The following is a 23,604-nucleotide window of genomic DNA, read 5'->3' as shown; positions in this document are numbered from 1 at the left end:
CGATTCCCCACCTTCAAATTATTGCTGTCATGGACCACTCGCATTACTTTCTAAGGAACCCTTTGTTTTGTGTTTATTGGGGAAAGGACACCAATTCCCTGACTCGGTAGAACCAAACTGAACTAACTGACCACTAACTCAACACTGTAGGGTTGAAAAGGTGAAAGATATAGGTGAAATTAATATAAATTGGTGAAATATACAGTGTATTCAACCTTCTGCGATCTTTTTGAGATCATTTTGAGAACATCTTTTGGTCGCAAAATGTTGAGTAAACTGTTGTTTGTTTACGCATTGTTTAGACAAATTTATGTTTTTTTTTTGTATGTAGGCCTAAATGTGTGGCTCTTAAAATCCGGACACTTGTGTTTTGGTGATGTCTGTCAGTGTGGCCAACCATACTTGTTCTTTCACTTGTTATGGCAGTTGTGCTGGTGTTCTGTTGCACTAAACTCTCCCTCCTCCCCAAACTTCTCCTCCCTGTGCCCCGACCTTGCCTCCTTCCCATTGGCTGATATTTAGACCGTGCTCCTCTTTTCTGTGCTGTGCTACTTTCTCTCCACTCCTTCCTTTAGGTTCCTCTTTCCACCATCCTCCCATCTGTCCTTTCATTGCCTTCCTATCATCCTCTCATTCACCCTCCCATGTACTCCCCAGTCAGCTCAAACTGGGTGTGATATACTGCTGTACAGTCAATTCAATAGGTATTATTTTGTGTTCAATACGTTCCTCGAAGTTAAGGGCAGTCAAACTACCTGACATGGGCCATTTAAGAACAGGAAGTAGCAAACATTTCACACCAGCAGGAATGTAGCGGTCAGAGGATACAGGGTGTTCTTTAAAAGACTGACAACACTACTCCATCAGTCTGACTGTGTTAGTCAGTTAAATCACTTAAGCTCCATTCTGGCTCATGGTAACATTACAGGGCTTGGCGTATGGGTACTGAAGTTGCTGAAATGAGACGAAATTCTTTAAAATCAAAAATATTTGTCAATATTTTGATTCAAATTGGTAAATGTGTGAGGTGTGTGTGTGTGTGTGTGTGGTTGTAAAGTGTGTGTGTGCATGGGTTTTAAGTTCATTGGTCCTCAACTCATGACATAATAACTTAAGACCCCCATAAAGGAGTCTAGACAGTTCCTGTCAGTAGGTGCTCAACACAGCATCATAACATGTTTGGAAACAGAAAAGAGACAAGACCGTTATTGTCCATTTGATAACCGTTTTTATGTAAAGTGTCCTCTGTTTTGTATAGCTTTGTCAGATAAGAGAAATAAATAGTCTTTGCCATACAATATTTTAACATTTTCTTTCTGACTTTTTGTCATGGGAATCTCTTGGCATCCAGAATGTTCCAATAACAGGCAAAACACAAAAGGGAATGACAACAGTTCCCTCAAAACAAAGCACTTCCTAATTGGCTCTGAAAGAACAACCAACCAAGGCTGGTCCTGGCACTTGAAACACTAAAGCAAAGAACTGAAGAACATGGTGACTGAAGTTCATATGCAGGTAGCAGGAAACAAGGCAGTGCTGAAAACAACATGACATCATAACAGATGAAGAAACTGACAGGGACCTCTAGTGGCCAAATCAAGTCCATGACCCTTACCTAATGATCGAGAGAGGGGAAGAAAGAGAGATGAACAGTGATGAAATACACACAGAGGGAAAGGTTACATATAAAGGTTATATATATCAAATAAGTATTTAAATATTAAATATATATAAAAAAAATAAAAATTTCAGCTGCTAGTCCAAGCACTTGTCCTCTCATTTACATTTTACATTCAGTCATTTAACAGACACTCTCATCCAGAGCATTTTCAAATGAATGTAAAAATAATCATGTGTTTTTGTGCCAGACACCTCCGTGTTCTCCACTTACATGAGTAGTAGTAGTGAACTATCTGACCCAATGTGTCCACTCCTGCTTTTCTTTTGTTACAGTACTGGATCCCAACATAGTTGTCGTCCACTGCTTTGTCATCATGCATGGAACTCAGGAAGACAACAAACTTGTCCTTCAGCACATAGCTCACCATGGTCATGTTGCCATGGAATCCAAATGAAATGGAACAAACAATCCAACACCATAGAACTGGTGTATCTGGGGAAACATGCTATCAACTTTAGACAACAGTGCAGTGTATTTCTGTGCTGATAGTCTCCACAGTGGTCTATTCTTGTGCAGTGCGACTTGGTGTGTCAGTTGGATGACGTTAGCGACGGGTGTCAGGTAAATGTCAACAGGTGCATCAAAAAGAAGACAAAGAACGGGATAGGAAAAAATGAGTCAATGCTGGGAAATTGCTCTTAACAAATGTTTCCACCACAACAGAAACAGATTTGAGACGTCACAGAGGTGAGCCGAAGGGTTGCCAGGTCTGTGTGAAAAAACAGCCCAGTGGCCAATCAAAACCAGCCAAAAACTGGACCAATGACCAATAAAACCAGACCAAAAACCAGACCAGTATCAGAACTCTAAATATGCCCCTGCAAACCATATACACTGTTTTTAAAGTCTAACAGCATTACTATCATTGCCAAATGTATTGTAATATCTACAAAGTAACACCAAATGTTTATGCTCTTGAACTCTCTTACAACGCCCCTAAGAGGCTCTTAGCGCTAAGAGCTTCTTAACGAATCTGGGAAACCCGGCCAATGCCAGTCCACCCAGACCAGCAGAGATGAGGCAGGAGGCCATGCAGTGTCTACATCCTCCCTTTCTCCTAAGCTACGCTGTCTTGGTCCCTGCAATCTCTCTGTTGTCCTTAGTCCTTGACTTAAATGCTGTTGTACCCACATGATCTCTTTCATGTTTGGTGTGGCTCTTTGTATTTTGCAGTCGCGTCATTTCATCTCTCATCATTCAAATTTGCCTCTGCATGTTGCCTTTTCTTTTGTAGTTTCCTTCCCTCACTTCCCCTCCCATCACTAGATATTCACCAACAACTCATGTAAGGTATTATCAGTGTAAAGCAACTTCTCAGAGGAAGTTGTCTGCAGTGGATTTTTTTAAATCAAGTTACAAGAAAAGGTAGGCCATCTAATTTCAGTTGTTTTGCTGCTGCTCAACAACAAAAACTGAGCTTGCCAAAGTAGCAAAAAGTTGTCAGATTCTTTGCTAGTCACTAGATGGGATTCTTTTGTCGCTAGGGAAGGTGAAAAGTCGCTCAATCTAGCGACAAAAGCAACACAATCTAGAGTGTTCGATTTTCCTCAGCATCTTCGTGTGAACTTGATCCTTGTTTTGGATCTCAGTCTCTCAATCACATGCTGCTTCCCTGAGTGTCTGCACCTGCATGTGTAAAAAGGCCAAGTCAATGTAACAGAACGTGCTGAGAGAATAGCATTGACATACCTGCCTCTTAGAATTCTTCCTCTCAGCCTTTTTCCTGGTTTTCACCTGCCGGAATTTCTCAATCCAGTTGGTCAAAGAAAGATTTTTTCTTTGGAGCTCTTCGATGTTTTGCCTCTGATCCTCCACCAAGTTTTCCAGCTCCTTCACCTTTCCTTCCATCTCCTCCTTCTGGAGCTTCTCCTTCTCCACCCAGACTTTCTTCTGCTGCTCTCTGGTGGTCTCTCTCCCTCAGCTCTTGCAGCTCTCTCTGCATGGCCTCATCTCTGCTGGTATTTCAAGTCATCTGCATTTGTGTTTCACTGATACTTTAATCATGGGCACCGTGCACTAGTGAATACAATGATGGTACCGGTATTACCTAAATTACTTTGGCAATAACTATCAATTACTTATCCAGTATAGGATACTTCTCCTCTAGGTCCCTGAAGCGAGCAAGACAGATTGTGTCCGACTCCTTCCACCCTGGACACACACTGTTCCAGCACTTCCCTCAGGCAGGAGGCTGCCGTGCATCAGGACCAGAACGTCACGCCTCAAGACCAGTTTCTTTCAATACTCAGCTGGCCTCATCAACAAGGCTTAAGGACTCCCAACTGTCACTAACACATTTATAAAGTCCATCTGTCACTTAATTGCACAAAATTCATAAAGCTATTATAATTGTTTTCTAATTTTATATGATCTAAATCAGAAACAGCTTTTTTACTATGGCAGGAAGGTGCATATTTTACATTGTATAGTATTGTTACAAATTATTTAGACTGTTGTATATTTTCAACTTTTATATTTAAGATTCTCATATGTTTATGGTATCCACCTTCTTGCCACAGTAAATTCCATGTTTGTGTAAACTTACTTGGCAAATAAAGCTGATTCTAATACTTGTGGGTAAGTGCTGCTCCCTAGTGGCACTCAAGTATACTTCTGTGGACACGGCTTGTTTCTGAGGGTTTTCAACAAATGTCCAGTACAAATAAACAGTTTGAGGTATAAATAAGAGTTGTATATATGTGGACAAACACATACGAGTGAACTCATTGATTGTAATGTTTTTGACTAGCATATTGAAGTGTAATACTCCCCCAACAAGCCAACACCTCACGGTGGCATGTTAGTTAGAAGAATTATTGCTTTGCTCAAACAAAGTGAAGTATAAAATGTTTTTCTTGTGAGAATCAGCCATGCACAGGCTTCTGGAAAGTCTTGAAAAATCGTCTGTATTTGAAAAATCTTCAAATACAGATGAGAACACAACATTTGCTGCCTCTCTCTCTCACACACATACACACACACACACACACACACACATACATGCACCACACACACACACTAAGAACTCAGCACTCTCTCAGCAGCATTATCTTTTCCGGAAATTGCCTCTCAAGCACAGCCGGAGCCCCATTAGAAAAGAGGAGCACCATGCTGTAACCTTTTTAAAAAGCCATTAGTAATGCACCTGCTTCTCTCTCTTTCTGTCCCCCCACCTCTTTCTCTCCCAGTGTATGTTTCTCTCTCTCCTCCCTCAATTCGTTCTCCATCGATGTCTCTCAGCCACAGCCACTCCCTCTCCTCAACCGCTGCTTCACACTCATTCTCTCTCTGCCATTGTCGCTCTATCCTTCTCCGCTGCTCTGTCTAGGCCCCTCCGCCCCTCTTCTAACCCTTTCTCTACACCGTCTTCCCATTTCAACTGTGGCCCCCTCCACATGACAACGAAAAGTGACACAAAATGGCATTGACTGGATATAAAGAATTGTTTTTCTCGACAGCAATAAGTTGTTGAGGGCGACAAAGCGACAAAGTCATTTAGCAGACCCAAGGCATTTAGGGTGAAGTGCCTTGCCCAAGGACACAACGTCATTTGGCACGGCCGGGAATCAAACCGGCAATCTTTAGCAATTTGTCTCCCCAGTTCCAGTTCAGGCGTTTCCAAGATTAGCTGCGGGACATCCTCCACGCTGCCTCTGGGGCCCTGCCTAACCGTCCCACACCTACCCCCAGTTATGTCCACTTATCGTGTGTGTGTGTGTGTGTGTGTGTGTCTGCGCGTGTGTGTGTGTGTGTGTATGTGAGTATAGTAGTGATCTCTGCCCTGTGACTCGAACTCCATCTGTCTGGCATAATTCCCATGATCCTGAGGGCACGATATGTCTGGACCACCCAGTCCAGCTGTGAGTGTGTTATGAATGTGCATGTATCTGCATGCAGGGTTTCACTAATGAGTGTGTGTGTGTAACTGTGTGTGTGTGTGGTTTATCACATCCCAACACAAACCACCCACCCCTGGGTAATAAAAATGTACTATCTGTCATAGTAAATTATAAATATTGGTCTTTGCCTTGCTGCAGTCTCCTGATTACGGTGAATAGTCTGCCTCTGACAATTATGGAGCCATTAACAGTGTGTGTGTGTGTGTGCTTGTGTGTATTTGCATGTGGGTGAGAAAGAGAGAAAGGGGGGAGATAGAAGGCTGGAGGGGCTCAGTTTTAAGGGCTTCTGTAGACCACCAGATGAACAGAGGATTAAGGGGTGACTTACAGGCAATCCCATCCAGAATGTCTGTTAAAGATGGCCACAGGCCGGCTAGGGATCCCTGGAGGAACAGGATTAGGAACACACACACACTCGCTCTCTTTTTCTCTCTCTCTTTCCCTCCAAGCTTCCTCGTATTCTCTCTCCCTTCTTCTGTACCTGCCATTCTTTACCTGCCCATATGAAACAGAAGCAATGCTTCCAGTTCATAATAACTTACTCAACAATAAAGCTGACGACGGGTTATGACTTATCGGTGTTCTTCAAACGCGTGTTGGTTGATTTAGCATTAAGCCGAGTCAATTTTTCAACCCACCTGAAGCAATAAGGCACAACATGTTTCCGTTTGGTCCTGCTCTATAGGCTGCTGTCTTTGACATTACACCCAAAAACGCTATAGCCGTAAACCCACTCTTGATAATTGCTGTATTTACCCTCCAGATGTCAATGCACTGCGCCTTTATGTCATCTCTCAATAGGAGCGTTTGTGAAGCTCGAGCAAGAGGGCGTGCTCCTTTGGGATGGGGAAGGGGGGTCGGAGGAGAGGTGAGAGGTTGCAGTTCAGAAGCAAGGGAGATGCTGTAGCGCCTACATCCCTCTCTCATACGGAGAAAAGGAGTGGTTGAATAAAAAACAGGAGAGCGCGAAAGAGAAAGGAATTGGGGGCGTTTCCCAGCGATATTTTTTTTTACAATCAGCGTGGGTACAGTGAGGCATGGACTTGCTCGAGAAAACTGAACAAAGGTGGAAGTGGAGAAACGGGTGAGTTCTAGCACATTTTTTAAATCAAACGTAAGGGATATTGTGTAGAATTAACCACGAACCGCAGCTCATTCATATATTTTTACTACAAGAAAAACACGCTTACATCAAGCCTAGTCTGTTATGTTATGTTATGTGTCTTTCTAGGCTTATCCCACAAGTAAATAAATTCGTGGTTGTCTTCACGACACGCCTAACCTATTGTTAATTCCGGTGGGACTGATGCTAAGTTAATATTGCGTGCTGTATAAATGCATAACAAAACATGCGTGGTCCCGTCCAAGTACTGTACATCTCTATCAACTGTCTGTTCAACTGTAAAGAGGATCTCCAGCACTCCTGAATTCTCCATTATTTCAACGTCTTTATCCTCGAATCCCATTATTCCACACATTCATAAAGGGACAGATAATTAAGAGGATGAAACATTGAAGACGAATGAGAGATTCAATTCACGTTTACCACTGAAAGGGAGGGGGATGGACAGAACTGAACTGGGTTCTTCTTGTCGGGGGAACCGGATGTAATTACAAACAAAGAAAGCTTAATACCCAATCATGTCACGTACAAGACAGGTGCTGGCTATCTGCAATTTACAGAGGTCAGCGGGGTCTCTGGTATTTGGGATAGTGGGTCAAGTATATGCATTCAGGCCCACACCTGAATAGGGACAGAGTGTAAAGTAAATGGCTGCTAGTGAACCTGTTTATCCATTCAAAAAGATGCCTTAAAACTTTGAGGAATTGTGGCAGATGTTTTGTTTGTTGGGCATATTTCGTGGTTTTCATTAGGCTGTTTGTTTTACAAATGTCTCAAGACGCAGGATATTCTAGACCCTGTCACACGCAATGCCTGGAAAGATGTTGCTGTTGCTGGCAAAAGCCTAAACATCTTCACAGCAGTGTTTTACTCACGCGCAATTAAGCAGTGATGCAGGAGGCCAGTGTCCAACATTAGCCATCATTTCATCCCCGGAGTGAGGGCAATATGGTTACAGAACAAGAGGCCGCATTCATGAAATTGGTTCATTACTGCTGATAAACTTTAAATACAATAATTAGATTGTTAGAAGGAGAATTAGAAGGAGTCTCTCAAGTAGGGTACAACAGTTACCTTTACATATTTTCCAACAATCCTACATTTCATACTCCAGTCGTACTCCACACATCCACGGCAAAAACCACCTTAGAGCAGGATTACCAGATGAACAGCAGTGTTCGGAACGCCAACATTTCCAGATGAGTGGGGAGACATTGCAAGACTAGTGTGGTCTCCCTGTCCGTATCCATCCAGACAGTATTTTTACACCAGCATCACCCTGACACCTAGCACGTCCTCTCTCACAGTTCACAGTGTGAGGAGCAGAACATGTCCGGTTGAGCTGTCATTATCATCAGCTTAGACACGGCCAGTCGGACAGGGGAGAGAGGAGAGGTAGTGAGAGAGAGAGAGAGAGAGAGAGAGATAGAGAGAGAGAGAGAGAGAGAGAGAAAGAGAGAGAGAGGCAGGCTGGCTGGGTAATGAGCGAGAGTGTGTCAGGATAGTTGAGGCGAGGGTTCTAGTTGGTGTCTAGCACTTCCTGGCGACGGACAGAGGAGCCTGAAGGGAGTGAGAGATAGGGGAGGAAGGTTTCACAGGGCACAGCTTCCTCTGTCTCAGAGCACTTAGCGGAGGGTGCTACACTGGCTTCTGCACCCCCTAGTCATTTGGGTTACATTTGGTTACGTAACACCATGCCACAGATCAAGGCTAGAGGAAAGAACAAATGATTTATAGACCATACGAAGGAGAGACAGAGAGTGACACACCAAGACTGAGAGAGAAACCTGTGTTATGTTTGGAAACCGGCCCATGAGTCCTCCATAAGGAGCTGTCCGTGGTGCTGATGCATGGTGCCGCCGACTCCACCCCTTCCCCATCCCACCTCTCTCTCTCTCCCTCCCCCTCTCAGCTGTTGATTGACGTCCACTGCCTCCCTAATTGGCAAAGTGAGTATGGGGTGAGTCAGGCTGACTGTTTTATTCTCAATGGAACAGGCAGAGAGAGAGAGAGAGAGAGAGAGAGAGAGAGAGAGAGAGAGAGAGAGAGAGAGACAGACAGACAGACAGACAGACAGACCGAGAAAGACAGTGGTTGAGATACAAACAGACCGGGCAAGAAAGAGATACCTAAACGGAGGTAGAGAGAGAGAGGGTAAGAGACAAAGAGATATAAATACAGGAGAGAGGGAGGAAGGAGGGAGGGAAACAAAACATCTGTTTGATAATTGGGCTCCCCTCAGTATTGTGTAATACACACTGACATCCATTTGGTAATTGGTGCACCAGGCCCTCTTCTCTCCCTTAGTGGTTAGTTAAATGTTTGTTTGATGCAGGGGCAGGGGAGCTGAGAGGAATGGGGGCGGAATACTTCTAGAATCTATCGATTCGCACCTAGTTTGTGCATGTACATGTGGAGGCAGGCACTAGGTATGTTAATAGATGTTTATGAAATGAAGCAAGCTGATATTGTCTCGCTTCGTCCTCACGCACTCAGGCCACTCCAGTGAATGCTGGACACTTGACGAGCTGTTTAAATGATTCAAAGATACTCCTCTTCTTATGCTCTTCAAATAGGAGACGGTTCCGTCATGTTCTTTCCATCTCGGAAAACCAGAAGTCAAAACGGAACTGGCCTCAAATTCGGGTGCGCTCCAACAGCACATACAGGACCGCCTCGCTAAAACCAGGGGGTGTATGTGTGTTTTCCAGTGGGATTCCTCTTACAGTACGTCTCCTATACTTCCCACCACACTCCTCTTCCCCTGCCTCCGTCACACGAGCAGGACGAACGGGGAGTGAGAACGGAGCGAGAGAGGGAGGAAGGATCAGGGGAAGAGGCTGCACCGAGCTCCCATCTCGACCACGGGTATTCTTGGGTTGATAATACAGATGTCGATGTTATTGCTTGAGAATACGCGTAGTCGAGTGGACGCCCCGTCATCGATCGAAACATGTCACGTGTGTGGACGCTTTCATCTCCGTTCAACAATGGAGTTAGGGAAATCCACGCAGCCAATCAACACTTTATTTTCACGGTTTGTAAGTGTACGTTTGCCGTTATATTCGGGGGGGGGGGGGGGGAATACGACAAAATCCCTTGGAGTACTTTGCCCGTTTGATTAGGTCCAGCCTGGAGTGCCAAATGGGCAGAGTTTACACTTTTGGGAGAACTTGACGGTTGTACATGTGCAAGGCAAACTCAATCAAGCACGGATACAGTTTCGGAAGGATTGAATTTGAAGGATTTACATATGTTTCTGGTCTCAAGGCAGTTCAATGACAAGTGAGCTGTGACCAAACCATGTTTTATGAACAAAAGCCAAAGAAGTCCTGAGGACTATGATGATAACACAGCTTCCCCCCCCCCATCCCCCACCCATACACAAACACACCACCCCCTTCCCCTTCCCTCCGACTACTATTAATAACTCCACATGCCAAAAATGTGGGTTTGTCGCCTGTAGCGCCAGCTTGAGACAGTAACCTAACAGGACATGTTGAGGCTTGTACCAATGGCTGACATTTCAGCACTTGGCTCAGCTGACAGTGTGGCGGACACGCGCACACAAATCTCTTTCTCTCTCTTCCTAACACACACTTTCTCTCTCATTCTCCCATTCTCTCTATCTTACACACACACACACACACACACACACACACACACACTCTCATTCTCTCTGTCGCACACCCATACACAGGATTGGGTTCAGCAGGTCCATATACTAGCAGGGGACAGACCCGATCGATGGATCTTATGGGGAGCTATTTTTAGTCCAAATGATGAATGTTTATGTCTTTGATTGATCAACCTCAGGAAGGAGCCTGGGGAATACTTTGACGTCAAAGCTCTCTGATGAATGAGGCAGCAAAGGTATCGGGAAAAAATTTGTTGAATTAGGTTTTAGTAGCCCACATTAGCATTATTACTACAAGTCCCATGAATCAAAGTAATAAGCTCCTCTTGCACATTTAGCAATTTCCTGGCATTGGTTTACTGTTCCTGGAGTAGTTCCTCACAGTATCACTAGCCAACCACTCTATAATGTCTTGATAATGGGTAAGCAAATCCTTTATTCATTAGCGCTGCATATATTTACACAAATGTTGATGTGCAATGCAAACTTGTTGATATTGCAAGGTTTTGTTTCCCCCCCTTGTGTTTGTGTGTGTATCGGTGTGTGTGTTTAAACGGATTTGTGTGTACGCGGGCACACAAGCAACAAAATGACTATTGTGAGCACAGCTCCAGGTGCCTAGCAACCGAATCCCTCTGTTTCCTAGGAAACGGTTGCCGAGCACTCGCCGTGTGGGTGATTGGCAACCTTGACAACGGAGAGATGGAATGACACTTGACCTCACGTGCTGAATGGACAGAGAGAGAGAGAGAGAGAGAGAGAACATGGAGAGACCGAGCGAGAAGGAGAGATGAAGGGAAACTGATAATAATTCTTCATTGTATAATCGCCCCCCCCCCCGCCCGCTTCTCCCAAGGCATCATCAATACCTCCAGCTGAGGCCCAGACACTCCACGCAGTAACACACATGCATGAACACGCACTCGCAGAGAAGCAAGCTGTGCCACTCCATATCGAATCTATTAGCTCTCTGTGCCACTTACCTCGGCTGCAGCAGTGGGTTTTGGATTGGAGGATAACTCCCGTCGGCCGAAAGAGAACGAAGCAGGAGAGTGGAAGCAGGTTCCGGAATGATCCAATATAACCCAAACCTGTTCTTATGGCTGCACCTGTTGAAGTGTATTCGAGGTTAATGCCAACTTTGAATGTGATTCGGTTTCATTATTGCATTTCGTTCACCGGTTTTGATATAGACACCATGTATAATTTATCCCTTTAAGAAGTGTAGTGTAAAACCTGTTTTGTTCCACCAGCCCTCTATCCATCACTTCTCCTAAGGCAATCCAGACTTCATTTATGGTGCTAATGTGTACTTGTGTCGTAACTCGCCTATCCACAGGTCATTCCCATGCCAAAAACCTGTGAAACGGTATGTCCCTAATTAAAGTAAATCTATTTTGATCTTTGTAAGATTAACTCCATTCATATTGTTTACCAATGCAATCACTGTCCCTTTTGGGTAACTCAATAACTTGATACATTTCATCTCCAGCCACATGGGGGCACTTTAAGCTTGTTTTTTAGGTCCACTGGCATGGTATTGAAGCCTTCATCAACTTTCGAAAAACCTGTATACATTGTTACTTCAGAACCGATCCTATGGTAGGTGATTCAAATGCAAATTAATGTAGCCGTACAATTTTAAATGTAACACAAAGTGCCATGTCTCCTCAGGTATTTCTAAGATCCCCCCAGTGTCTATTTACAACATTACAATGTCACACGATGCATAAATGAACATGCTAAGTTGTCAACAATCAATGTGACCATGGCCTTCCAGGTAATTTTACCACTCAGTCATATTTGGAAAGTTAGACAATTAGATGACTTAAGTTGCGTACAGCAACCTTGGACCTTTAATGTATGTGACTGTGTTAGTGTTTGTTACGTTGTCTGGGCACAGCTTAACTGTTCATGAGCTTCCAACTACATTGATATAGTGTACAATAATTACATTTTAAACACAGACATACTCATTGTAGGTAAACTAAATACATCACTTTATTTGTCATTTGGAAGAAAAAACAAATTTACAAAGGGCAACCAATTCCAAATAATTGGCTATTATTTCTAGAAGAATCTAATGGCTTTTTGTTATATCCAATATAACAACTGCTCTCTTTATTCAAAAAAATGATACTGGTAAATTCAAGATCATTTGTTCACAAAAAATATACTGAAACTTTGAATTTGCATGAGTGAAATATTTCAATACTGATGGTAAACAGCATGAAAATACCCCCATGCTTAGTTTGTTGAAATTTCATGTTAACCCCAAACAGTCAATAAATCAAGTATATAAAATGTTTATCAACCCTTCGTCCTTGACCCCTAAGACCCACTGTCCTGAGCACACTTTAGAAGTCATTTGACAAAGACTACGCTGATGAAGATATAAAGGATGGAAGCCTATAGGCGTATACTGTTAGGACCAGGATCCAGTTCATTTTAGCAGCCAAACATAGGGCTATGCAGATGCCATAGCCCACAAACCCTTGGAATGACCTAAAACTGTGACACTAACACAAGTGAACAGCGTGTTTGCATTGAGTCAACTACCACAGGACTAGCATTCCCAGCAGCAGTTTGGAATAAATTAAACGTATGCTAAGGTAGACGTAGCGGTCTGATTAGGACTACGGAGTACAGGTCTACACCAGCCTCTGCCTCTGCCTCTAGAGTGAAGGATTATGGGGGTGAGAGTCCAGAGCTAGGGCTGAAGACCGATGAGTGGAGTCGGACCATGGCATATCCACTCGGTCGATTCCCTTTCTGATTGGACTTCAGCCCCGATGAAGGCTACTGGTTGGCTGCTTCACAAGCATCTATCCAATCACTGTAGACGTCCACAGGCTCTGACAGATCTTTGGAGAAAAGGTTAAGGGCACCCAACTCACACAGCAGAACATGATGGAATGGGACTGTTTTTGTATATGAACCTACTGTTATGCAAATGGATACAAGTGATTGGTGTCTGGAATTCCTCCAAGCACACTGTGCATGATATTATCCCTGTGTTTCTGCTTCGTTCCCTGCAATGGTAAGGATACAATTTAAGTGTAAACTCCCATCATATATTGATTCCAAAAAATACATAAAAAAAATGTTTTTGTACCGTTGCAACATACATTTTAACATCACATGACTTTTCGTGATTGCAGAATGGGCACGTGAACTGGGAGTCCAGATCTCCTGTCAACTTCTTCTTGGGAGGGGGCTTTCTCTTGGACTTGCGACGACCCATTTCAGTCACGTGAAGCGAATTCTGGGACTTGAAAGTTACAGCAAACGAAAAAGTATGCATGACATAACCTGAATAATAAACAACATAATGTGAACTAGGATACTGTACAGTTACAGTGTAAAATGGCTGGAATTAGCAGTGCAGCCTGCAAGAACATTGTTGCTAGAATGGTAGGTGTTCATTCGCTAGCTAGCAAGTTGGCTAAAAACGTGCTAAACTAGCTAACGTTAGCTACACAGGCTAACGTAGTTTAAGTCAATCATCCAGCCGGGTATCCACAGGTTAATATTTCGAAGAAGAATTATCAAGTCAACAGAATGAGGCTAAAAAACATTATATTGATGGATAGATTACGAACCACGATCAACTGCATATAAACATTGTGCCTATATCATTGATATTTGTTTACCTTTCAGTAGAAGATACACGTTTCAGCTTTAGTAAAGGAGGAAGTCTCACTCACTTTGCAACAAGATCCGGAAGTTGACGGATCCCTGCGTTCAATTGGTTAAAAAAGTTCTGTCATTGTGATTGACAGTTCTCAAATAATGCCCAGAGTTCTTGTCCACGAGGTGGTCTCCGGATAGACGATTTATGACTTCTTCTTTTTTTTATGTGTCCATAGGCATGCTATGAACAAAAGCAATGTTTAATATCAAACACTAGTTTATTCCCATAAGAAGAAGAAGAAACATACTGAATACAAATGTTATATTTCGACTAATGTAGACGCACATGCGACTGCCTCCTGTCTGGGATGAATGGCCGATGATGATGAATAAGCATGAGTTGATTGTTTACATGCACCGTGCGCAGCCTTCAAGAACATTTGGAAAGAATGGTAGGTATTCATTAGCTGGCAAGCTACTTTAACTAATAAGTATGTGCTTGTAAATGTCGCTCGACAAAGTTGCCGTAAAATCAGTGAGCGAAGTTGATGACATAAAAACTGGTTGCTGCTAAGTCCACATTAGTTTACATGCTAGTAGTAGCTAATTAACAGCTAGAAGGTTAGTCCAGACAGCAACCTTGCAGGAGTTCACTACCAATATAGCCCTGGAGCTTATTCCAACCCTTTTCTTAGTTCAAGTTAAAAATAAAGAAAATAACAATTTTCTTAAAAAGAAATCATGTCAAACAAACCTCAAACTACCCACTACTAAATTATCACGATAACTCACTCTGGTCTCTTCCTCCTCTGCAGTCAGTGGTACGGGCGGTCAAGATGGTGGGACTTGGGGCTATGGTCTTCGTGCTGAGTGTGGAGTGGCTAGGCTGGTGCCTCCGTTGGCTCAGGCACAGTCGTGGCTCCCAGGGGCCCCTGAAAGAGGTGATCTTCTTTCCATCAGAAATGGCATGCGTGGAGCATCTCTTCACACCCTCCTTGTTGTAAGAATTCTACCACAACTCCAAAATTGTCTGAAATGATGGCAATTTATTTCTGTGAGAATGACACAGATTTCACAGATCTTTTGATGTCATGCCTTTTCTTTCGTCCCACCATATCTTACAATCTCTCTCCTACGCTTCCCTCATTTTGTCTCAACTCTTTCCCCCCAGCCCCTGCACCTGTCCGCTTGCCCACGGCATGGAGACCTCCCTCTCTCGCCTCCTCCGCCACATCCTGTCTGCCACCACAACCCTGGACCTGTGCATGTTTGCCTTCTCGAACCAGGAGCTCAGTCGTGCGGTACTAACCCTGCACAGCAGAGGCCTGGCCATCCGCGTCCTCACCGACAAGGACTACACCCTCATCACTGGCTCCCAGATAGGTGTCCTCCGCAGAGCAGGTACAGAGACGTGCCGTGGAGGTGTCTCTCTATTAAAGGAGCGCTCAACCCTGAGAAATGCCATTTGAAGTGAATAGATTTAATCATATTACTACTGAGTTGGAACCTACAGGGCTTCCGTTTTGGTACCACTATGCCCGGTTGGAAAGTACTTGTTCCTGAAAGACTCACTGAAAGAATCTCTGGAGTCAATTTTACAGATAAATATTTATTTTTTATAATATATATATATATATATATATATTTTTTTTTTTTTTTTCTTTATACATCAACATGATCTCACCACAATCATGATTTTTCTTCAAAATTCTGTTAAACAGATCTGTTTCCAACCACTGCCCAGGGGATGACATGGCATCCCGGCTCCTAATACAGGAAACGATGACGCTCATCTTTCTCATCCTCCAGATATATTTATCCTGTCAGTAGCAAACACGGGGACTCACTTAGCCTCACCTGTGGCCCTGGTGATAAATAGGTAGTTGATTAGAACTGCCTGGAATTCCACACGCTCTGAGGATGAGTCAGAGAATAGGCGGTTGATTAGAGCCGCTCGGCTCACCAGCGGACACCGCGGATGCGTCAGAGAAACGCTTTGCTGCCGTTAGAACTTTCGACTGGCATACTCCGGAGGGTTCTCTCTCTGTTACTCTCCCTCTCTCTCTTTTCCTATCCCTCTCTCCCTCTCATCAGTGACAGTCTCCAAAAATCTTGCCACTTTCAATGAACTATTTTAATAAATCAACACCAGCTCTACCTCATTGGTAAAGAGACACAGTCACAATCATAAACACGTTCCTCTGTCTCTCAAACTTCCTTTCAGGCATCTGTGTGCGGTGTGACTCTGGTTCTGTGCACATGCACCACAAGTTTGCGGTGGTGAATGGCCTGCGTCTGATCACGGGCTCCCTCAACTGGACCCTCACCGCCATCCAGAGCAACAAGGAGAACGTTCTGGTAACGGAAGAACCTGACCTGGTCCGACCCTATCTCAGAGAGTTTGAGAGGCTGTGGGACACCAACGATCCGGCCCACCGCCACCCGGCCTCCATCTCAGAGAAACCGTCGAGCTTGTTAGTCTAGGTTAAAATGGCTGACTCATCTGTAGCCTTCATATTCAGGCTAGTCATACAGTGGGAATTTGATTGTGTTTTTTACTGTACTCTGGTTCTATAGTAATTTAGTAATGGATTTTGTTCAAATGTTTCCAATGGGGTAATGATGTTGACGTAGGATACTTTGTTAATTTTATTTGCCAGGTTGTTTATCATATGAAACCGTTTTAGATTGTGTTAGTTATTGTTCTGTTGTGGTGCTAAGAACTAAGTCTTACCAAAACCAGAATTGTGTTTGACTGAAATTAATTTAAAATCAGTCAATGTTTGAAAAAATGCAAACCTTGGACGACTGCAATGTGGCTAGCAGGGATTTTCGATGATTTGTAGTGGTTTACGCCGCGCAATTCTATAATAAACTCCCCACTTTCATCCACTCAGCTGCAATTTGGCAGGCCTTCTGCGATTCGATGCCCAAGGGCAATACAACCCCATGCTAGTACATGATTTACACAGCTGGCCTGCCCGCCCTTATTGCTCAGTATTGGGAAAGGTTGCCGTGTTATTTTTTTGCTAAGTCTGTCTTGTTTTGAAGAATATGGAAAGAAGGGACTTTCTAAATTGACAATTAGAAATGGTATTTAAGCAAGCATGTTTAAAAAATCTGTTTCTCAGATTTGTTACTTTTATAATGTTCCATTTTTAAATTGAAATTGATTTAGGAAAGATGTTATGTCTAAGTTTGAAACATTTTGGGAAATAAATTAATGAGATTAGAAGTGCATCTTCTGCAGGGGAGCTGTAGCCTATGCAGTTGTATGCCAAATTAGGAATAGATTTGTTGACTGAGCGGGGGGGCACTCAACGGTGCGTTTAGAATTAGGCAAGTCAGTGTTAGGATTCATTCAGAGTGCTTTACACAATTGTGAAAGTTTACCTCTTTTTTTTTTTTTTTTTTTACTATCAACTGAGTGTAAACCTAGTCGTTGCTGCCCGTGCTGGATAGGCTACACATCAACAGGAAAACTTCCGCTGCCAGCTGTTCCAACGGAGAGGCGAGTGGGAGATCCGTGAGTAGCGCTGTAAAAAGCCTTGAGAGCCCGAGGATATTCAGGAAATAAGAAAACGACTGAAGGATACAGCAGTACACGAGGTAAAGCTTGGGAGATATACACTTTAGCGTCAACAAGAAACGAAAAATGAATATGCTTTACTATAGCAAAAGTCGTTAGATCGACAGGTGGACAAAATAATGAATCGACTGGCCATATGGCAGCCGTAAACTAATGAATAGACGTTAGTAGGCTATAATACTAAAGATGTAAATCAGTAGGCTATTTTTTTTCCACAAATGCAAATATTCTTGAGCCTATTAAAGACCGACATTTATTTGGATGTGAGACAGTGTGGTGTTTGCGTGCAAACAGCCTACATGCTACACCATTATATTTAACCTTTGACGAGGTTTTTGTTAAAGTTTTAATTCTCACTGTCAAAAGTAGACCTAGCAGTATTTGCTTCTAATTATGGTAATAGGCCTACAGGTCTTAGAAGTGTGGTTTCCTTCATGATAATGTGTTTAAGTCAGCTACAACTGACACACCTTAAACACCACCACTGTCAGCTTCAGTTTCTCTTGATCAAGCTCAAAGAGTTAGTTGCACAAATTACGTTTAAGATATGCTTAAACGACTGGCTTAAAACTGCATTTCAGATACTTCCCAATATCTTCCAGAGGTGGAAACATCCTTTTAGGAACAGTAAGTTACTGCTATGAGCTCATGTCAGGTAAACTCTTTAATGGTGTACAAACGCCCTGGGTTTTATGTCTAACATAATGAAATTTGACACATGAAAGTTATTGTTCTGCAGAATAGACTTTGCTTGCTAGGCTATTGTTGGTGCAGGACAGACTAGAGTTGACACACTGGACATAATGGTGATTTTGGCAGCCACAGTAGTTTTATATCTCTCTCTCCATTTCTCCTTTCTCTCTTTCTCTCTCGTTTTCTCCCTCCATCTTTCTCCTCTCTTATTCTCTCCATCCATCTTTCTCCTCTCTTTAGTTCTCTCCCTCCGTCTTTCTCTTCTCTCTCGTTCTCTTTCTCCATCTTTCTCCTCTCTCTTTTGTTCTCTCTCTCTCCATCCTTGTCTCTCTGTTTCTCTCTTATGTATGTTTTGCTGAGGTAGTGCTGGCAGCCCAGTGCCGCTTTATGGCCTTGGCGGGTTTGTGCTGAGCTGGTCTCCAGGGAAACCGCTGTAATCAGGGGAAGAGCTCTGTTCAGCGTCCCTGATGTGGTTCGTCTGGGCCAGCGGCGAAAGAAAGGGATGGAGGGAGGGGCGAGAAATGGAAAGAGGAGAGGGAGAATGTACAGTACATGCTTTGATTCATGGTGCAGCTAACCGCCAGTGGAGAGATAGATGGACAGAGAGAGGGGGACACAGAAGAGATGGAGGGATAAAAGGAGAAAATGGACTGGCTTTAATTTGTGGTGCAGGATCCAGTAGAGAGATGGATGGTGAGGGAGAGGGACAGAGGGAGGTATGGAGAGTAGGGTGAATATTTACATTGTCCAAAAATTCAGTGGGCAACATGAGAGGCTTATGTTTAAGTTCCTGAATTGAAAGGACACATTAGTATGTATTATTATTGTTACAACACATTATATAATGTCCCTTTATGCTCATACCTAATGTTCTATAAACAGGATATAACAGCATACAAACCCATGCTCGTTGGTTCCTGTTCAACTGCCTACATTACCCTCTCGGTCATGTTTCCTCTAGATGGCGCTAGCAAGCGAACCAGTTCAGCAGAACCAGGCCCAGAAGGATGCGGCCGACCAGAACTTTGACTACATGTTCAAGCTGCTGATCATTGGGAACAGCAGCGTGGGCAAGACCAGCTTCCTGTTCCGCTATGCGGACGACTCGTTCACCTCCGCCTTTGTCAGCACCGTGGGCATCGACTTCAAGGTCAAGACCGTGTACCGCAACAACAAGAGGGTCAAGCTGCAGATTTGGGTGAGGGGAAAGTGTGTGTGTGTGTGTGTTTGTGCCCACTGCAGGGGTCTACAACCCTGTCTCTGGAGAGTCCCCTTCTCATGTTTTCCTCCAGACTCAGTTGTAACCAACTCCCCAGGAACAGGGAGACTTGCATGTGTGTGCATGAAGAACATGCTAAATGTGGTTCCTATGAGAGTGTTTCCCTATGTTTGCCCACCCCGTATGAAGTGCAACATATCACACCGGATATGTGATGTCAGCTCGAGAGAGAGAGAGGAAGGAGAGGAAACAGTAGATAACAAGAACCTTCCCAAAAAATCTCAGACTCACTCAACAATGCTTTGAGTAAAGCGGATGTCGGCAAACTGAAAATAATCGTGCTTCAAAGTGCCTTCCCAGTTAGTTTCAATGGCGCTCTTCAAACCCACTGTGTTCAATAGCGAATGGAAACCAACACAGAGTTCCGGGGCCTGTATCTGTCTTAGGCCCCTTAGAAAAACACCCCCTGACCGCGCGCTAACTGTGGCTAAAATTTGCTTCGCGCCGAATGAAACTCAGCATAGGGCATCGTCCTGTAGCTTCTGAAAGATGCACGAGTCGTGCCTTTCTGTCGTAATGTGCTTACTGTGCAGTCTCACACAGCAGACGAATTTATGACTGTCTGTCAGATAGGATTCAATTACAGTAGCGTTAGCCTCACACACGCCTTGGAACGCTGCCTCTCTCTCTCCTATCTTTATGACAGGCGATACGATATTTATTAACATCGACAGCAGAAGCTGTCGCCTCCCATCAATCAAATAAACGTCCCTTCCGTTTTTCCCCCCAGCATATTCCATTAATTTAGTCTAAGTCATTTGAAATAAATGAAGTTAAATACCGGCTCTGTAGTAGTACTAGAGCACAAACCGTTTTTGCTTGAGATGGTAGGCTATTACGCAGGTTTCATTTGAGATGCTGCCCTTAGAACATCATCGAACAGGTCACCTGGTCAGGGTACCTCGTTGGTCACACGGTTGGGATAAAGGTAGACCACGTTGTCGGGGCGGACGCCAGGTTTCAAGCCGCGCCTGTCGTTTTAGGCTCAGCTGAGTCGTCACCAGCAGCGGGCCTGGTGTGTGTCTTCCTGGCAGCCATCGTCCCACATCCTGGTGTACTTACCGGGTGTGGGGACATCAATCACAGGAGGAGGGCGTGAAAGGCAGAAGAGAGAGAGAGAGAGAGAGAGAGAGACAGGGAGAGACAGGGAGAGACAGGGAGAGACAGGGAGAGAGAAAGAGAGAGAGAGGGAGAGAGACAGGGAGATCCCTGTGACTGGCGGGACTGACTCGGTTCATGTTTCACTGCTCCGCTGCTCCGCTTGCTTGAGAGAGCAGGCTTCACGGTTCACACCCATCTGACCCTGCGTGGTGTTTTTTGTAAACAAGAATTTTAAGACCAGACATTGTGGTTGACCTCGCTGTATTGTGAAATGAATATCCTCAATATAAAAGCCTGGTCTTGACAGTGTGTTTTATTTTTATAACGTCTTGACATGTGCTTTTTGGCTAGTTCATGGCAAGGCACGCTAATGAGCGGCTCTTGTGGCCAGTCACTCCTCCTTCCCGGGGAGTTGGGCTACTTAGTATTTTTCCCTCGTTCACTTGTGTGCCGTCCTAAGTGGGGCAATGGGACCCGGAGACAGGTGCCACAGCTATCGCTAACACTCTCCCCCGACCGTCTCCGTGGCGACAGGACACGGCAGGTCAGGAGAGGTATCGGACCATCACCACGGCGTACTACCGAGGCGCCATGGGCTTCCTGCTCATGTATGACATCACCAGCCAGGAGTCCTTCTACGCCGTGCAGGACTGGTGGGTAGCACCACACTGTTCCCCGCTAAGTTTGACCTAGCAGGCACACTGTAGTGTCTGAACAGATGCCGAAATGTGATTCCTCATTCACTTATTCTGAATATATGTTATAGACATATACGCTCCCTATTTACATGCCTTTTGTGCTAAGACCTAGAGTTTGGCAATGAAAGGCTAAAAAGCTCAATAGCTGAGTGGGGAAGAGTTAGCGACGTTTACGCTAACGATCACGCTGAGTTGTGGTGTGCGTTTCCCAGGGCGACCCAGATCAAGACGTACTCGTGGGACAACGCCCAGGTGGTCCTTGTGGGGAACAAATGTGACCTGGAGGACGACCGACTGGTCCCCACGGAGGACGGGCAGAGGCTGGCGGGGGATCTAGGTTACTCATACACACACACACACACACACACGTACCCAAGAGCACACATGCAATTACACTTTTTAAGAAGGCATGTACTCTAGGTAAGCACACATCCACTTTTGGGTAGGTGCAACACACACAATGACACCCAGAACACATGCACATGTATACTGTAAACCTCTTGTTGTTTGAATTGTTCTCTCTCTCTCTCTTTCTCTGTTTGTCAATCTTTCTTTATCTCTCACTCACTCTCTCCCCCCCATCTAGGTTTCCAGTTCTTCGAGACCAGTGCCAAAGACAACATCAACGTGAAGCAGGTGTTTGATCGCCTGGTAGACGTCATCTGTGACAAGATGAACGAGAGCGTGAACGGAGACGCCAGCCCTGTGGCCAATCACAAGACCCCTAGCCTACAGGACACGCCCCCGGAAAGTCAGGGCGGCTGCTCCTGCTGATAACGCCTTCAACTCACAGAACACATTCACACACGCAAATACACGTGCCCGCACACACACACACACACACACAGAAATGCACACCTATTCTTTTACACGTACTGTATGCACTCCCACAGGCACACACAGCAATTGCCCAAATGATTTGCATTGTGAATGTATGTTCAATTATTGCTGCTGCCATTCGTGCCCACAGCCTGCCTCCCTTACTTCTGCTCTCCCTCCCCTGGTACCAACAGTCACCGCTACACACCCAAACAGTCAACTGTTTCAATACCAGTTGTAAAGAAGGTTCCTCGGGCCTTCTCACGCATGTTGTGTGTCTTTCTAGGAATACTATACGCTGAACCAGCTCACAGTGCCAATCTGCCCTGTAAATCCAGCGATGATGAGTAGATCTTGGTGACTGGAACGAGCTGGCTCAGTGCATAGATACACATACATAGAACAGACACATGCTCTACGCCTCTGTCCCGTCGGCCCGTTGATTCTTTTGCACTCCTCTAGTCTTCTCTGCTTGAAAGTTTACATTTAGTCATTTAGCAGACGCACTTATCCAGAGCGACTTACAGTAAGTACAGGGACATTGCCCCCGATGCAAGTAGGGTGAAGTGCCTTGCCTAAAGACACAACGTCATTTGGCACGGCGGGAAACGATCAGGCAACCTTCTGATTACCAGCCCGACTCCCTCACCGCTCAGCCGTCTGACTCCATCTGAAGTTTAATGTACAAATACACACTGGTAGCATAAAGGGAGGCTGAAGTCTAGGCTATCCATAACCCAAACACGACCATACTGCTGTATATCACTGCTTTAGCTTTTCGGCCTTTAATGTTTGCAGGCTAATTCTGGTATGATAAGAGATACTTTAACGCCCCCATGTGGAAGGATGGCACTACAGCAATTATTGGTCCACAGTCTATATGAATAGTAACCTGTTCAAACATGTTTTGAGACTTGTCTGGCCAGGCTACACTGAGTCAGTGTAGTCAGGCTGACATTTTGTGAGTCACAAAGGATTTCAGTTCAAGTTGCGCCTGTCTTACTGAATGTGCCACTGTTACTCAGGCCTGCAGTGTAATTCCCAGCCGCAATGATGAGCCTTCCAAAACATCTATATTTTCTTAATCACTGTTTGGCCGCACTGGGTCTGTTTGAGCAACTGTAATGGGTTTGTATCAGGATCTGGCATAATGAGTAAAGCCAGTCTGACTCATCAGTCTGAGAGTTCTGGGCTCAATATGCTTCCCTTTGTCATCTATGAATGTTTTCTCTTGACATCCTTAAACGAATGAAATAAAACGTGACGTAAACTGAATGTATATGCAAGTATTTTTTATCAATGCTCTGATTTGCATTTGTTATTCGAAATTTGAATAACTGTCAATTTGTCCAAGTGTACGCCCCTGCCTGTTTCTGTCTCCTAACTTTCTTTTGCTTCCCTTAATAACTTGCTCCCAGCACTGCACGTGCATACTACAAGGTAAAGTCAGAG

The 23,604-nt window shown here is 44.3% G+C and overlaps 3 protein-coding genes across 5 annotated transcripts; 2 read left to right on the top strand and 1 right to left on the bottom strand.

The window, feature by feature from the left end:
- Window positions 1–12,323: 12,323 nt before the first annotated feature.
- Window positions 12,324–14,079, bottom strand: LOC146237770 (transcription elongation factor 1 homolog). Its single transcript, XM_084684857.1, has 4 exons — window positions 13,994–14,079; window positions 13,469–13,611; window positions 13,302–13,372; window positions 12,324–13,204 (listed from the first exon to the last, which is right to left on the bottom strand). Exons 2-4 carry the CDS (start codon window positions 13,582–13,584, stop codon window positions 13,140–13,142), a joined length of 252 nt encoding a protein of 83 aa, XP_084540983.1. The 5' UTR covers window positions 13,585–13,611; window positions 13,994–14,079; the 3' UTR covers window positions 12,324–13,139.
- A 46-nt stretch (window positions 14,080–14,125) lies between these two features.
- Window positions 14,126–16,865, top strand: pld6 (phospholipase D family, member 6). 2 transcript variants are annotated; one of them, XM_084684853.1, is made up of 4 exons: window positions 14,126–14,425; window positions 14,789–14,973; window positions 15,145–15,374; window positions 16,198–16,865. In XM_084684853.1, the coding sequence occupies exons 1-4, from the start codon at window positions 14,423–14,425 to the stop codon at window positions 16,455–16,457; spliced, it is 678 nt and encodes a 225-aa protein (XP_084540979.1). In that variant the 5' UTR covers window positions 14,126–14,422; the 3' UTR covers window positions 16,458–16,865. The 2 variants fall into 2 exon arrangements, with proteins under 2 accessions (XP_084540979.1, XP_084540980.1); XM_084684854.1 differs by lacking the exon at window positions 14,126–14,425 and having other exon boundaries at window positions 14,789–14,914.
- Window positions 16,866–17,015: 150 nt separating this feature from the next.
- rab3da (RAB3D, member RAS oncogene family, a) lies at window positions 17,016–23,427 on the top strand. Of its 2 annotated transcripts, XM_084684855.1 has the most exons (6): window positions 17,016–17,582; window positions 18,144–18,189; window positions 19,217–19,453; window positions 21,170–21,288; window positions 21,546–21,670; window positions 21,920–23,427. In XM_084684855.1, exons 3-6 carry the CDS (start codon window positions 19,217–19,219, stop codon window positions 22,105–22,107), a joined length of 669 nt encoding a protein of 222 aa, XP_084540981.1. In that variant the 5' UTR covers window positions 17,016–17,582; window positions 18,144–18,189; the 3' UTR covers window positions 22,108–23,427. The 2 variants fall into 2 exon arrangements, with proteins under 2 accessions (XP_084540981.1, XP_084540982.1); XM_084684856.1 differs by lacking the exon at window positions 18,144–18,189.
- Window positions 23,428–23,604: the final 177 nt, after the last annotated feature.

The sequence above is a fragment of the Hypomesus nipponensis genome, chromosome 21, assembly GCF_054491055.1.
Source record: "Hypomesus nipponensis isolate SF chromosome 21, ASM5449105v1, whole genome shotgun sequence".
In the NCBI taxonomy this organism is placed as follows: Eukaryota; Metazoa; Chordata; class Actinopteri; order Osmeriformes; family Osmeridae; genus Hypomesus; species Hypomesus nipponensis.
Note: the sequence above shows the minus strand (reverse complement) of the source record. Positions and strands in the feature narration are given on the sequence as shown.

What these genes read in the sequence shown, in the direction of transcription:
- LOC146237770 (XM_084684857.1), bottom strand. Translation starts at nt 13,584, where the DNA reads ATGGGTCGTCGCAAGTCCAAGAGAAAGCCCCCTCCCAAGAAGAAGTTG. An exon ending in AAGTCATGTGATGTTAAAAT is followed by an intron (nt 13,373 to 13,468) that starts GTATGTTGCAAC and finishes TTACCATTGCAG; the next exon opens with GGAACGAAGCAGAAACACAG. An exon ending in ATTCCAGACACCAATCACTT is followed by an intron (nt 13,205 to 13,301) that starts GTATCCATTTGC and finishes TTTTCTCCAAAG; the next exon opens with ATCTGTCAGAGCCTGTGGAC.
- pld6 (XM_084684853.1), top strand. An exon ending in CTCTTCACACCCTCCTTGTT is followed by an intron (nt 14,974 to 15,144) that starts GTAAGAATTCTA and finishes CTTTCCCCCCAG; the next exon opens with CCCCTGCACCTGTCCGCTTG. An exon ending in AGGTGTCCTCCGCAGAGCAG is followed by an intron (nt 15,375 to 16,197) that starts GTACAGAGACGT and finishes ACTTCCTTTCAG; the next exon opens with GCATCTGTGTGCGGTGTGAC.
- rab3da (XM_084684856.1), top strand. Translation starts at nt 19,217, where the DNA reads ATGGCGCTAGCAAGCGAACCAGTTCAGCAGAACCAGGCCCAGAAGGAT. An exon ending in GGGTCAAGCTGCAGATTTGG is followed by an intron (nt 19,454 to 21,169) that starts GTGAGGGGAAAG and finishes CCGTGGCGACAG; the next exon opens with GACACGGCAGGTCAGGAGAG. An exon ending in TTCTACGCCGTGCAGGACTG is followed by an intron (nt 21,289 to 21,545) that starts GTGGGTAGCACC and finishes TGCGTTTCCCAG; the next exon opens with GGCGACCCAGATCAAGACGT.